Source organism: Columba livia, chromosome 1 (assembly GCF_036013475.1).
Source record: "Columba livia isolate bColLiv1 breed racing homer chromosome 1, bColLiv1.pat.W.v2, whole genome shotgun sequence".
NCBI classification, from domain to species: domain Eukaryota; kingdom Metazoa; phylum Chordata; class Aves; order Columbiformes; family Columbidae; genus Columba; species Columba livia.
Window position 1 is genome coordinate 167,427,524 of NC_088602.1, and position 14,321 is coordinate 167,441,844.

The 14,321-nt window shown below is 35.3% G+C and overlaps 1 protein-coding gene across 4 annotated transcripts in view; it reads left to right on the top strand.

Annotated features, from left to right (window-relative positions):
- Positions 1–14,321, top strand: part of CFAP54 (cilia and flagella associated protein 54) — a 115,661-nt gene that overhangs the window by 53,799 nt on the left and 47,541 nt on the right. For all 4 annotated transcript variants that reach the window (XR_010468444.1, XM_065043480.1, XM_065043473.1 and 1 more), the window contains 10 exons: positions 3,815–3,904; positions 4,724–4,850; positions 5,720–5,831; positions 6,803–6,945; positions 8,597–8,827; positions 9,246–9,382; positions 11,357–11,529; positions 12,199–12,426; positions 12,638–12,861; positions 12,959–13,094. Coding sequence is in view for 3 of the 4 variants with exons in the window: in XM_065043480.1 (XP_064899552.1) it covers positions 3,815–3,904; positions 4,724–4,850; positions 5,720–5,831; positions 6,803–6,945; positions 8,597–8,827; positions 9,246–9,382; positions 11,357–11,529; positions 12,199–12,426; positions 12,638–12,861; positions 12,959–13,094 (1,601 nt within the window). In the remaining variant the exon portion in view is untranslated. The remainder of the gene's footprint in view (positions 1–3,814; positions 3,905–4,723; positions 4,851–5,719; positions 5,832–6,802; positions 6,946–8,596; positions 8,828–9,245; positions 9,383–11,356; positions 11,530–12,198; positions 12,427–12,637; positions 12,862–12,958; positions 13,095–14,321) is intronic.

Below are 14,321 nucleotides of genomic sequence, written 5' to 3' on the forward strand. Positions count from 1 at the left end.
TAGTTGATTTATCCATGGTAGTGATGTGTATAATGACTTTCATTCATTGTTTTCATGGTTTCCACCAAACCACTCAGTCCTTCTTAGAAAGAAATGGTCATTTTTGTTCTATTTTGCAAGCATATATGTTCTCCCAGTCTGTGTATATCGGGTTCCATGTTATTTAGGCTTGCTTTATTTTTCTGGATCAGAAAATACTGTGGCAAAGTCCATTCTCCATTTACAGCATGTGTTACTTTCCTACCATTGCTAGTAATAATGACCACTGCAAGAAATTTTAGTGAAGAAAAGACTTCCTGAAGAAAGCTAACAGGAATTGTGCTCTTTGTGAAGAAATTGCCTGCATACTAGCACTTAACTAACTTGTAACTGGAGAATGAAAATACCAAATTTTAAATACCTTAGAATCTGGATTAAGCACAAGAATTTTCAGGCTAATAGTTCTGCCCAAGTTAGATGAATTAATAAATAGGACTTATAAAGGAAATTAGAACTTAAAACACAGAGCCACTACTGATTTTTCTTCCATTATATTTACTTGGCACCTTGTGCTCCTTGGAGCCTGGATAGACTCAGAATAATTTGGGTTGGAAGGCATTTCTGGAAGGCATTTATTCCACTACCCTGCTCAAAACACATACGATTAGATGATGTTGCTCCAGCACTTGTCCTGCCATTTTTAGGTCTCTGAATAAAAAGATTTTGAATCTTTATGGGCACCCTATTCCAATAGTTGACCACCCTTATGGTTAAAAAGGTTTTCTTTAGATCTATTTGGAATTTAATGATTTCCCACTTGTGTATATTGCCTCTTGTGATACCAATGAGGACAGTCTCTCTCCCCATTCTGTATTCTTGCCTATCAGGTAGGTGCAGACTCCTCTTAGCCTTCTCTTCTTAAGACTGAATAAACCCAGTTCTCTCATCCTCTTCTTGGTTTATCATGCACTCCAGCTCCTTATCATCTTGGTGGCCCTTCACTGGACTTACTCCAGCATGTTGGTGTCTTGTAGTACAGTGTCCAAAACCAAACACGATAATCCAGATGTGGTCTCACAAGTGCTGAATAGAGGGCAATAATAGCTTCCCTTGGCCCACTGGCTATGCTGTTTCTAATACAGTCAAGTACGTAACAAGTCTTTGCTGCAAGGGCATGCTGCTGACCCGTGTTACAGAATGGTTGAGGTTGGAAGAGACCTCTGGAGATCATCTAGTTCAACCCACCTGCTAAAGCAGGTTCACCCAGAGCAGATTGCACAGGAATGTGTTCAGACAGGTTTTGAATGTCTCCAAAGAAGGAGACTCCACAGCCTCTCTGGGCAGCCTGTTCCAGTGCTCTGCCACACACAAAGTAAAGAAGTTTCTCCTCATACTCAGATGGAACCTACTAAAACACTTGCAAAAAGGCCAGTGTTCCCCACTTGCTTGTTTACTAGTGAAACATGGGTTTTCTGAGTGAATTTCAGCTGTGAGGCAGCCTGTCTTTGGAGAATGATGTTGGCTTTCTTGTTTCAGCCTTCTGTATTCTTGTTTTGCCTTTTCTTCATTTAACAGAAGGTCACTGAGAATACTGGAGTACCTGAAGGAGATTTTGAGCTGGTTTTGGATGGGTTTTCTGTCTCTTTCAATCCAGAGACATGGTGTCCATATCATCAGTCCAAAACAGTGATTCAAAAAGACCTCAAAGCTTCTGCTTAGGGGCTGCCTTACGTACCTCTCCTTGATCTACTAATTCGCTGTGTGCTGTTCAGCTCTGCTCCTGCCTGCCTGCAAAGGCCTCTCCTGTCCCAGGGCTGAAGTCTGGGCATTAGGGTCAGCCACCTACTGTTGATGGCTGAGTCCCTGCCCTTACAAATCTCTGTCCTGTACAAGTGCTAACCCTCTACTTGCAGTTCTCCCCCAATGGAGAAGCTCATTCTGGTCCCAGCAGCTTAGGTCTTCTGTTAAGGGGTGGCATAAGACAGCAGGAAACCCAAGGTGGGAGAGCTGAGCATGGGTCACAATGGTCACAAATGTCATGGGGAAATGGCTGCTTCAGATACAGGAGCTGAGCATGTCTAGTAGCCTATAAATAAACAACTTTGGGGCCCAGGCTTTCAGACACATGTATATGTCACAGAAATGCCTGTTTCTGTTCTAGTTATCTAGTGTTCTAGTTATCCTCCATCATATTTGTATATGCATACATCTTAGAAGAGGAAAGTATTTCTGTAATAAATAGGATAAAAAGAGTGACACAAAAAATCCATTCATCTGTGCACCGATCCTTCATTTTTTGCTGCTGACACTGATTCCTGCATTCCTGCAGAACAAGTTACAGGATGAATGAATTCTGTAGGTTAATTGAAACTCACATTGATTACTTAATAAAATGATGTTCCATTCTTACTTAATAAAAAGCCAAATTAATGGTTTGATCAGTTAGAGAAGAATGCATTTTCAATAACTGGCAAATACTTAATGACTGAGGTCTGCTCTGTTGCTGAAATAGCATATTTGTCAATAAGTTTCAGGATACAAATTAAAGAGGAGTCTTCTGCTGAGGCCATGCAAAACAAATAACAAAGCTTACAGCTGTCTTTACAAATATGTGTAAGTGTTTTAGGACAATGTGCATACCTGTAGGCCATGCTGTTAAAAATATTTTGGAAAAAAATGTGTGATAGCTAATCCTTAGAAGTGCATAAGCACTTAGTATGGTGGTCTAAGAGAAAAATGAAAAAGAGATGAAACTACTTTTTTTCATAGGAAACTGAGAAAAACAAAATATTTCATACACAAGACAATTTAAATTCTGAAATTTCAAATGTTTTCCCATTTAAAAAATTTGGGAGGTGTTATTTTTTGTGAAAATGACCATTTGAAGCAATATATTTTTGAACTTGTCAGATAGGAGAGAGTATGAACAAAAGGTGTGAGTTGTCCTAAAAAGAAAATTAAAAGAAGTCTGCTTGTCTTGCTGGCTGTCTCACTTAATTGATCATTATTTGCACTCAACGGACTTCAACTGACAGCTGCTGCTGGAGGGTGTTGCTATTGATCCACTATCACAACTGGTTGTTTCAGGGACTAGGTGCGTTGATCTTTTTCAACCACAGAACTTGCCTAAGCACAAAATTTGTAGGTCATGTTTATTAAGGCAAAATAGCAACTAGCACATGTAACATTGTCCTGGTGCTCATCAGCTGGTGACACAGTTGTGTTTAACTCTCAGAAGCTTGAATCCAAGTTATTGTTCTCCTATATATTAAATATACTGTTTATATCTCTATATCGTCTCTATTATTTACATCTCTATACAAATATATTATTTATAGAATATGAATCTTTATATTTGTATAAATGTATTTATGTACATATTTATGTGAAGAAAAGAAATTATTTACTTTCTTATGCTATCCATATAGCAAGCATGTATGTAAGCAGTAGTCACTGGCAGCATCATGTGTTCAGTTCATGCTGTATATCTTTAAATACCATTTTTAGACGTGTCCTTACTGCACATCCTCCTCCAAAGATTCTTCGTATGGACCTTTGTTAGACCTCCAAACTCCAGACATCCTGCTCGTTAGTCTAGTGGCTGGAAGTTCATCAGTCACATCCGTAAGCTCTTCATTATTCAAGTGGCACAACTACTTAGGTTAGAAAAAAAGAGCCAGCCTTTGAATTTCTCTCCGGATGACAGTGAGAGATTTAAAAGCAAACTCTGTGCTATAGAAGGATTTTTCTAGTTTTCAGTCACAATTCCAGGTAGATTTTATACTGTTCACTATTGCTGCCCATCATAATGGATTTGGTTTGGTTATTGATGCAGGTCGTGGACCAGGGCTTACAGGACGTGAAGATCCTTTGTTCCTCTACCCTGTAATTACATGTTGGACGTCAAACAATGCTTATCGAGAAGGTAGGATAGTTGGTGTTTATTTTAATTGTAAAGTCTTCTTTACTTTAGAAAGTTGCTGGTGAACTAATCTACTTCTTTCTTGGAATAAGATCTTGGAAACTTCATCTTCATTTTGTTCTCATTTATACAAGATCAAGTACACCATGGCTTTAAAAAAGTCCTTAATATAGTCACATTTAGAAGTGGATGAAGTACTTGCAACAAATTATTTTAAATGTTGATATTAAGTGTATAAAATATTAATATTTAAAATAATTTGAATAATGTTTATGAGCTCATTTTTTAAAGTTTTGTCAAGTTTACAAAGATAATTTGTTTGGAATGTTCTTTTTAAGTTGAGATACCCCATTTCCACATTCAATTATGTTACTGAAAGAGAATTTCACAGAAGACTGACTATACCTGAATTTTTGAAATAGAATTTAAGATTCTGGTATGTGGCATTTGCCACTGCCTTATTTTTTAAATACTGGTGTTTAAAATAACAATGAAACTCAGTCTGTAAAGTTAATAGAGTCTTCAGATAGGATAAATACTAATTTATTTCTTGATGATAAAGAGTTACTTTGTTTATACTTGCTTTATTGTTTTTTTTTTTCAGGATTCTCAGGCATGTGTACAATTAGGCATATGGAATATTTTAATAATATATTTTTGCATGTTATACTGCATGATACAAAAATAGTGTTTGCTATTCTAGGGTTGTAAATAGATTCTGGATGCCCAGTCAAAAGAAGTATTTAGCAACTCCTATTCTGCATCATGGTCTGTCTGATTTTGGTATCAGTATGCCTTTTCTTATTTGTTACTTCATTGCAGTGATGAAATTCAAAAACAAACCACGTTTTCTTGAGTTCTTTGTACAAGTTTTGTACAAAATCCTGAATGAAGAGATGTTTCAGTGTGTTCTCGAATGGGCAGACAATGTGCAAGTCTACTTGAAAAGGTAGATCTCTATTATAGTAGCAGTTCAAAATTGCTATTTCTGTTTACTAATGTCACTGTTACAGCAGAAACTGTAAATTGTACCTGGTAGGAGTCCCATCTGCAGCCAGTTCCATGGCTTCTAGTCTGCAGAAGTTCCATGAACACAGGATTAGATCTCTATAGAAAATATTGTATTATGACTTTGTTGTACGTGGAAAATTCTCCCTTGGTGTGTCTGTTTAAAACCCCAGTCTATCATCAGCAATTTCCAGGACTTACCTTTTCATTGACACAACTTGGTAATATGGCCATTTGAGGCAGTGGGACAACTTTTAGAAAAGTATGTTGGGTTAAATCAAGAGCAAACTGATCAAGGCCTACTGTAGTGTCTAAAAAAAATTCTATACTGAAAAGACAAGTGGAATCAAATTGTAGACACCTACCTATTAATAAAAGGATCCCAAAGAAATTTAAGTATGACTTTGTTAAAAAATGCACACCAGTATTTCTAAAATTTGAAAGGCAAATAACCAATGAAAAGAAGATATAAGGAGCTGGAATTGCTGTTGCAAAGGACCAAAAGAATTGTGCATGAAGAATTCTTTGCAAAATTTCAGAGTAAAATGTGGGTAATGAAGCACACTGCTTTGCTTTACTAGGAGTTAGGAAGGTGAGACAGTTGTTACCTATAAATTCAGATTTCTATAATAAGCCTTGAAAGTGAGCAGTACCTCTTTTTGAAGGGGAAGAAGGAAAGAAAAGCTGCTGAGTTTGCAAATAACAATGAAACAGGAATTGCATGTGCTCTACCCATTCCCAGAGATAATAATTTAACTATGGAAGGAGTTAAACATGATGATGATGATTTTGACATTATTTGCTTGTCAGGAGGAATGACCACCTTCTCTCTATTGGTGGAATTTCAACAGAAGAAACAAGTTCTCCTACTCTGTCAGAAGGCATGGCGAGATCTGCTAGAGGAGCTGTGGGGTTTCAGAAAGTAAGTTTTACTTTTAAGGAGTCATGTATGTCTTTACTGGGCAGCAATATTATAAGCACCAAAATAAATTTTAAAAAGCTGTCTCCTAAAAACTTCAGCTAGAGACATGCGTATACAAACTAGTCATCATCTCACCTCTGCTCTCAGAAAACTAGGAAGAAAAGTTGGCATAGGATTTCTCTGAGAGACCAACAATTGTGAGGAATTTGAGATGAGTCAGAGTAACGCATTCCAAAATCAATGAAAACTTGCCTTTCATCAGCTCCCTTTAAATATGTTAATAGGAAATGCCTTGGGTACCATCACATCAAGAAAAGGAGATTCCTTTAGGCCTTTTTGTACAATATGTTCTACTTACACTTTTTCATGAGTAGTTGTTCTTGGTTTACTACTTGTGCAGATATTCTAATTGCACAATAGAGGCTTTTTGTTCAGAATTCTTTTAAAATAAGTTTTTGCTTTTATTGGCAGGTAAGAATAATCTTAATGGATTTGTTGTGTTTTGGAGGAAGCGTTTTCTCTCTCATAACCCTCTAGTAATCCTGTAATACTGCATCTGTGAGATAGATAGATAGATAGATAGATAGATAGACAGACAGACAGACAGATAGGGGAAAGGGTTTTCTGTCTCACTTTTTCCATTGTGAACTCAAAGTATTTATAATAATAGGAAAAGAACTATAATTATTTTTGAGATGAAAAACACTAGTATATGAAAGAAAATATTTGAGGACCTGGCTGGCTTCTCAGTGTTGGGCATTTGACATATACCTTCCAGAAAAACTGAAGCTTTCTGGAATATTAAATATTTATCTTTCTGTCTTATTTTGACAAGCAGTTCCAGAATTTATTTTCTGTTCTGTTCTGCTCTTGAATAAGCCAACCTGCAACATGTCTCAACTAATTGATAATATAGATATGAGTAAGTATTTGAAGTATATTTAAGACTTTAATGGAATATTCTTTTAAAGCATGTAGAGACCTCACCTTTAAAGAAATCAGAGGCATCAACTGTGAAGAAACCAAAAAAAGAAGTCTCGAGTAGAAAAAAAAATCCTCTTAGACAGTATTTAATGAAACATCCAGAAGTAATGGAATCTCCAGAAGCAAAAAGGTAAATGAACGTAAGTCATCAGGTTCATATACAGAAGCAAAATACTTTTATGGAATTTTAGTTTACAATGAAGTGTACATTTTAAAACTTTTTTTCTATCAAAGCAATGAATTTGTGCAGCATTCACTCACTTTTCTGTTTTAGTTCAGTATAAAATTGTCTTCCAATCAAGAGAACAAAATCTATCTCATTTCTATTTCAGAGAATAACTGTTGAAGATTCTGAGGTCTTTGAATTAATCAAAGACAATATTTCCGTTGTCTTAGCTTAGACATGTTGATTCATTATGGTGGAAAAGCTATGTTAACTTCCTTATTATAATGCTTTTCAAACAGTACTGGGGAGCTTACCTGTTAAAAATCTAATAAAGAATATTTATTTTTTCCTGATGTTCAGGTAGTTTCAGAATTATTTTTACCCTTTTGCTAGTCTTTTAGGATTATCTGTTCTGTAGCTTTCAAAAAACTGTTCCTTGATAGAAACTAATGAAAATTCATTCACCTCTTCCTTTGACAGATAATTCTATATATTTGGTTAACTAGGTAATAACAGCACCTTCTGACCTAAAAGAATTTGTGCTATTCATTATCTGGCACTTTGGTCAATAAAGCTTCAAGCAATCAGCAAGTAGAAAACTAGAAATATCTGAATATGAGCAATCACATAACTGATTCTGTTCTTCCTGTTCTTCCTGTTCTTCCTGTTCTTTCTGTTCTTCTGGATTCTATTCTCTAAATAAAGAATGTCAAAAAAGTCTTCCATACACAATCTTCTAAATATTTATCTAAACTGTTCATTTTTCCTTCCTGACAGAAAAAAACTTAATCTTACACAACATGATTTTATGGCTTTCACTGAAAGAGGGAATGTTTAACTTATCCTGGGCTTTTTGCTCTTTCAGAGACTCTTTTGTATCTTACATAATAATATTGCTGTATAACATAATCAATATCATATATGGTATACTGTTCTGACCACATTTTAAAGGTGGAAAATGGGCAGAAAAATAATTCAAATTGATAAAGGGATCAGTTTACAGTTTATGAAAAACAAAAAATCAGATTTGATTTTACTACAGCACTGTGTGTATCTTCACACAGAAAAAATGCCAGGCAATACAGAATTGTTTGATCTGGCAGACAAACATTAAAGTAAAAAATCTATGGCTGGAAATGGGATCCAGCCATCCACATTTGAAATAAAATGTTTTCTTTCCATTATTGAGGATGAGTAGCTACCAAAACACAGCAGTAAAAAGAATGATCCAAATTTACAGTCTTGACCTCCTGAACAGGCTGTGTGAAACATGCTGTATTCCCTATGATAACCCATTTGGATGATTCAGGTACAAATAACTTCAAACACAGAGCTAAACTTTTTGTAAGTACTGAGACAAATATCTTATGGAAACAGTAAAATCTAAGATAGGATTTAGTATGTGTTAAGTGCACTTAAGGAGGAAAAGCACCATTGCTTTTCTTGACTGCTACAAAATATCCTTTTGCTAGAAATATGTCATATGCTGCTGAGTTAATATAGGTCTGTGGATATGCAATGGGATACTTCTGTACCTCTTCACAGTTATTTTCTTTTTTTGGAGCTCCAAGAAAACACGGTTTCATTTTTTGCTGCTTCATATATTTTGGTTTAGGAAATGCCAGGAACAGTTGCAGAAAGTAGCTCATCAGACCTTAGTGTTGCTGCTGAACCCAATTGTGTGTGATTACTTAAACCGAAAGAAGTTTCATCAAATATGTCTTGAAGAAATGCCCTGGAAGTCTCAGATGAATATCTATCTGGCAATTGCACACTACAACTTATTTAGAAAGAAACTGGAAGAGCAATATAAAGTTGGAATTTGTGTTTCAGAGCATCTGGAGAGGTATATGTTGCTGCATTATCAATGATTCCTATTAATATATTAATAGATTATTGTGTTATTGCCATTGATGCAAACAGATTTAATTATTATCAGTTTGTCCTATGAGCATTTCAGCATCCAAATGCAAACTCGTTTACTATGGAAAAAGTTGTTTTCCATCATATGGCAGGTGACATTTACATTTTTGGTTGCTCACTTGACTGGTTACATGAAGGTTTTGAAATATGTTATATTGTGCTGTTTTTTTGTTCCTTATAACTTTTGGCTATCATTCATTATTTTTGATTCCTAAAGTTGCTGGAAAGTAATCAAAACTCACTTTTGAGAAACTGAATTTTGTGTGTTTATATCAAAATTCTTTCTAATATTGTGTCTGGGGGGGGTTTATGTGCTTTCTTCTTTTTCTTCCATTCTGCAGTTACAATATTTTGGATCCTTACGTATACTCATTAAATAATGCTGGCACCGTAGTTTTGAGAGAATCTGAAGAAAAGGACATAGGAACACCAAGTCTTCATCTCCTTAAAAAGCCAGGAACGACCAAAAAAGAAACTTGTAAGAACTTTGAATGGGTGCATAACTGGAATTAGTTTCAAAGGACATTGTAGCATGGAGACTGTTGGGCTCTTCTCCCAAGTAGCAAGTGATAGGACAAGAGGAAATGGCTTCAAGTTGAGCCAGGGGAGGCTTAAATTGGATATTAGGAAAAAATTCTTCACAGAAAGGGTTGTCAGGCATAGGAACAGGCTGCCCAGGGAAGTGGTGGAGTCACCATCCATGAAGGTGTTTAAAAGGCATTTAGATGAGTTTCTTAGGGACATGGTTTAGTGTCAGAGTTAGGTTATGGTTGGACTTGATGATCCTGAGGGTCTCTTCCAACTGAAATGATTCTATGATTCTTCTTTCTCTTAATTTCTAACCTGACCTCCGTCGTTATTTCTCCACATCACCTTTGGAAAAACACTCAAGCCAATTTAAAGAAAAGATGTTTTTTGATTTCAGAACTATCCTCTGTATTTTTTCTCTTTGGCATACGTAATGTAAAGGAAATTATTGTTAATAATGGGGGATTTTTAATAACTCTAAGCATTGTTTATTGTATTGATAAATATGTTACTTTTTATCAAGTGGTTACTCTTTATCATATAGTGACAAGTTTATAAATTCTAATAAAGTAGTGATACTAGCTTTTGGTTTGCAGAAGCCTCACTACCTAGACTTATTAAACTGATAATATTCCAAATTATTCTAAATGCAATGATAATTTTGATAACTTTCTGTGGTAGTTACTTGGTCTATAGTTTCCTTCAGGTGAATAATTTCTTGGGTCATTCTGTAAGTCTTTCTTACAGACTGAAGTTTATTATTATCTTTCAAATTTTAAGTAGAATAACATAAGTTTCCTTCTCCACTCCATGCTCCCCAATGTTTTCCTCTGGCAGAGGCTACCTCAGGATCAATTTTTTAATCTTCTACCATTTTTACTTCAATTCACTGTCTTTCACATTTGACTGTTCTATTATGGCAGCTATTTTCAACAACATCCTTTGAGGTTTCAACAGGAGCGGAAAGGCTCCTGTTTGTAGGTAATCGTGAAATATAGAACTTTGCCTCGGATGTTGGTGATGACACGCAAGTCAACACAAAGTAGCTTACCTAACCACCATTAGTTCAAGAAGAAATCACAACCCTGGTCTTTTCAACAGCCCTTTGGGAAACACATTCTTGCCACAGCTATGGAAAGCAAAATTCTCCTATCGTTCTGTGTAGGACTTAGGTGGGAATCAACCAGCCTCTCTGCCTTTTCCAGGGAGGTGTGACAAAAACTAGAAGTTGAATTCACTGGTTCTCTTTTGTCTTGGTGCTCACAAGTCTCTGCGAACTGAGTCACTGAAAGTTGCTGAAAACTAATGAACATCCTGTTTACAATCTCCTAGCCTTTGCAGCAATTCTGAAGGAAAGAATTTTGTGAAGTGTGTAGTTTGCCATAAAGTTCAAATACTGTTTAGCTTGAAATTAGTTTCTGCCTGAAACCTATAGCTCAGATATTACTGTATCAAACTACCATAACCATTTGTGTTTTCCCTTGGAGGATATCTGTTATTGAACAAAACAATGAAGTAGTTCTACAAACACCACAGAATTTGTCAGAAATCTTAAAATCTTCCCTTCTCCCTAACTTCTTTTAAGAGGCCTTGGTTTCAGAAATGTTCTTGGGAGCTTGCCACATGATGGTTTCTTCCTAAAACTTCTGTGTTTTGGCTTTGAAGCTGAACTGAGAGAGCTGAAAAATATTTGCTACACATTATTATTTTGCCCAAACTTTTTTTTTAATCCTTGCTTCTCTCAACTCTTAAGTAAAAGCTTCTTATATTTTAAATATCATAACCTTATAAATATGATAACCTTAAGACTGGCATTTCCTAACATTTAAGTATTTAGCTGTCACAGGAAAATCCTACCTGGCTGATGATTTTTTTTTTTTGAGAACTTTAACTCATTTTTAACCAGTGAACTTTTTGTCTTCAGGTAAGGATAAATCTTCTGACCGCAGCACTAAACTGAGAGGGACAGATACTCCTCCAACTCAAACAACAGAAACATTAGTATCTCGTTCCCCCAAAGAATACCACCAGTTTCCGCCAAATACTGTTTTATTGGAGCATTTTACAAAAATCTTGTTGCATTTAAGAAGAGCAGTGGTAAGATATGCTTTTTCTATTAAACATTTTATTTATTACTAAGCATTACATTACAATACTTACTTTCTACATTAAAAATCCCCACACTTCAGAAACTTAAAAAAAATTTTGTGGCAAAAAACAATGTTTTCTAATCTTCTGCAAAATGTCCAAGTACAGGGTATGAAATGTCAGACATATCACCTATCATAATATGTATTTCTATCAAACGTGTAATAATTTATATAAATGTTTTATTTTTCATTTAGTCTTTGTAACTTTTCTTCTCATGTTTGTTTTGTCTTTCTGAAAATGCTTGCAGAGTTATCTTTCCCTTTACGGGTCTTAGTGAATGACTGAAAGGAAATTCAGACTCACTAGTCTTCCCATAAATCCTTCTTAAACCACATCAAAATGCACGTATAGGTGGTGTAAATGAATTGTTATTTCTTATTCTCACTCCAAAAGCGATAATTAAATTCAATTATAAATGAGTGCTTCTATGAAAAATTTCAAAATAAGGTTCTATAGTGCTTTATAAAAATTGAAATATTGAATGATCTCTTATGAAGGATGATCCTCAGACTGTAATTTTGAAAGAGTACTTATACCTTAGCTTTGCAATGAAATAATGAAATTTTTAATTTCTTTATTTCCAAAGTATAATTATATTTTGAATGATATGCATAGGTTCTTGCTCACCGTGGCGGACACTGGACGTTGCTTCAAAATGCTTGTCGAGAACTTTGGAATTATGCTCGAGATTTCCAATATATTGCTAACCTTTTACGTTCCCATACGGATGCATTTCCCATTACCAGGAATTTTCTTAGGAAGACCCTCTGGTTGCCATTTTATTTGGCATCAGACATGATCATTGATATGATAAATGAGCTGCAAGCCAGCAGGTCTCTTAAGGTAAGAAATATTTTTATTAAGACAGTGTACTCTTTATTATTGCATCCTCCATAGAGATAGTTTTCTTTCTCTTACATTATATTCTGATATCTCAAAATATTCTCTGTAGTAAGTTTTTAGACTATTACAGTATTTTTTAGTCTTTATAATTTGATTTGTCCTAAAAAAACCCTTTGAAATTAACAGGTAAAATAATGTTTATTCTCTGTAGATTGTGGATCCTGAAGGAGACTTCTGCATTCCCAGTTGTTTAGGAGGTATTACGGATGAGAATGGTGGTTCTAATCTCCATCCACAGTCTCCCGTGGATGATGTGAATGTGGTTGACTTGAAATGGACATGTAAACTGATTTTTAGAACAATAGCATTGTTATATCAAATGAAGAAGTGGGAAGCACTGGTACACATCGCTGTACAATTTAATATATTTACACAGTAAGTTACATCAACTCAAATGAAACAAAAAAGCAACATTATATAGTTAAATATACCATCATTTTGCTTAATTACTATAGTTTGCTTTTTTTTTCAGTGAGAGATACACAGAACAAGTGGGTCCTCTGCTGGTGTATGCTCAGAGGCAGCTGCTGGAAAGGATACAGCAATTCAGTGACCCATACAGCCATGAATCTCATTTCATGAAATATCTGTCTGATAATGCAGAAAAGGTAAATCTCCGATGTCTTTTTTTGGCTATGCCTCTTAATGTGAACTAAATACAGAGTTCCACTGTTCCACTGATGAGATTAATATGGTTTTTTACAGTGTTCAAAAATATTCAAATATAATAAATTAATGAACTTAGTTGATTGAAGTGCATGAAAAGGCGTATATGACATGATTCCAACAGCAGCAGAGGTGTGGACTTGATGACCAGTAGAACATTTCTTCCATGCAAAATGTAGCCATTCAATATTCTGAGCCTAAATCTAATTTTATGTTAGTTCTTGATGACACTCTTTTCACCTGAAAACGTTTATTTGGATATTATGCAATCTTTATGTTTAATTGAAATTAAACAAAAAGAGATTGCTTTGTTTATGCATTGGAACACTGCTCCTAAAGACCAAAATTAATCAGATTGAATTAACACGAACATTGACAATACCATTAATAAACTTGATTGCTGCCAACAAAAAAACCTAAGCTGCTCAGCAAGTTCCTCTTATTATAAGACATGGCTCTCTATATTTAGGAAACTAACATTGCCAATTGGAAATTTTTAACAGAATTAGTAAAAATTAGGATTTTCCTTTTTTTTAACCTAAGGTTTATTTGTAAGAAGTTTTGCTAAAGTCAGTTGTGTGGTTGATACTTTTAATATGTTTTTGTTACTAATATAAACACAGGACTTGAAGGAGTGTGGGGGGAAGGCGGGTTTTGAAGTTCCAAACAGGTTTGTTCTGAACACGAACGTGAGGTTCAGTGAGGCCCTGCCTCGCCTAGAGAGAGCCCAGTGCTGCCCAGGGTCTGCAGGAGCTCTGGATGGCTGTTTCATGATGACTTCAGTGAGGCCCTGCTGTTCAAAACAAAGTCCTCTGTCTAAAAAAAGGGCAGCCTGGCAAACCATCACATACTGCTGTAATCTGAGCAATGTGGAAAAGTAACGATAGTTTTGAAAGACATCTTACAGAATAATGACTAATGTCAGATAGTAGTAATAAGGATTGTTCAAAAAAACCATCATGAGGTTAGAAGTTTGGAGGGTATAGCTACATTTCACAATGGGGTGCGATTCAGAGAGACTAGAACTAGCTCTGAACTGATTCTTTTGCTTCTGAAAAGTAAAACAAAATTTCTGTGCTAGATTAGCCCTTTATAGAAGTCTGGAAGTTTGCTTTTCTGACAGGGTTATTCTGCTTCTGTTATTAGCTTAGAATTATTTTGTATATCCC